At 57.7% G+C, this 1,037-nt stretch overlaps 1 protein-coding gene across 1 annotated transcript in view; it reads right to left on the reverse strand.

Annotated features, from left to right (window-relative positions):
- The window catches only part of RIMS3 (regulating synaptic membrane exocytosis 3), a 5,677-nt gene extending 5,180 nt beyond the window's left edge, over nucleotides 1–497 (reverse strand). The window contains 1 exon segment of the mRNA XM_014310037.2: nucleotides 257–497. Coding sequence (XP_014165512.1) covers nucleotides 257–482 — 226 coding nt within the window. The 5' untranslated portion in view covers nucleotides 483–497.
- Between the last annotated feature and the right edge of the window lie 540 nt (nucleotides 498–1,037).

Here is a 1,037-nt window from a genome sequence, read left to right on the forward strand (position 1 = left end):
TTATATTATATGCCTTATTATAATATAAGGAATTTAGGTGTCATTTTGGTGGTGTCCTTTTTTGGGTGTAGTTTTTTGGGTGTCATTTTTATGTGCCATTTTTGGAGTGCCATTTTTCAGGCGCCATTTTTGAAGTGTAATTTTTGGAGTGTCATTTTCAGGCGCCGTTTTTGGATGCCACCATGACACGCGGGCAACCAAATCACGCCTGGTGGCCACCTCAAACCCCACGAGGGGGATCAGGGTGTCCTCTCACCGGTCTGGTTGAGCTGCAGGGTGCTCTTGCTCCACTGGGACAGCCCCACGATGGCCACCATCTTGGCGCCCAGGCTGGAGCGCCGCTTCTTGCTGGCGGTGACGGTGACGGAGACGGAGTCGGCGCTGCCGCGCGCGCTCTTCTCCAGGCTGTACATCTCGCCGCTGATGCTGGAGCTGCGCACCACATTCCTGGCAGACGAGGAGCTGGCATCCCCGTTGAACATGGTCAGCGCGCCCGCCGGCACCGGCACCGGCTCTGCTGCCCGGGATCAGCTGCGGGGACAAGGTGGAGACGTTCAGGGGGCTTGTGGCATCGTCCCCGCGGGGATGGGTGGTGCCATGGAAGGGTTAAAAGATCCAGGAAGTTCAGGTGGCACGACCCGCTGAGGGGTGGAAATTAGGGAAAGGTTTTCCCACTGGGAACTCCCCAGGGAATAGGAACATTCCCAAGGCTGCCAGAGCTCTAGGATTGCTTGGACGCCACTCCCAGGGATGCCCAGGGATGGGATTTTGGGGTGTCTGTGCAGGGCCAGGAGTTGAATTGGATGATCTTTGTGGGTTCCTTTAATCTCAGTATATTCCAAGATTTTTTTCCCCCACCCATGGGAGCAGCAGGAAGGGGTCAGGACCCCTGGGGTGAACATCCAGCCCTGCCTCAGCTCCCTGCAGGACCCAAACACTCCCAGCATCCCGGAGACACCTGGATGGGCAGGAAGCTCTGAGTGCCACCACCCTGCCCAGCCAGGGGTGAGGGGTCCCTTGGGTACAGCCCCATCCAG

The sequence above is a fragment of the Geospiza fortis genome, unplaced genomic scaffold (genome assembly GCF_000277835.1).
Source record: "Geospiza fortis unplaced genomic scaffold, GeoFor_1.0 scaffold289, whole genome shotgun sequence".
NCBI classification, from domain to species: domain Eukaryota; kingdom Metazoa; phylum Chordata; class Aves; order Passeriformes; family Thraupidae; genus Geospiza; species Geospiza fortis.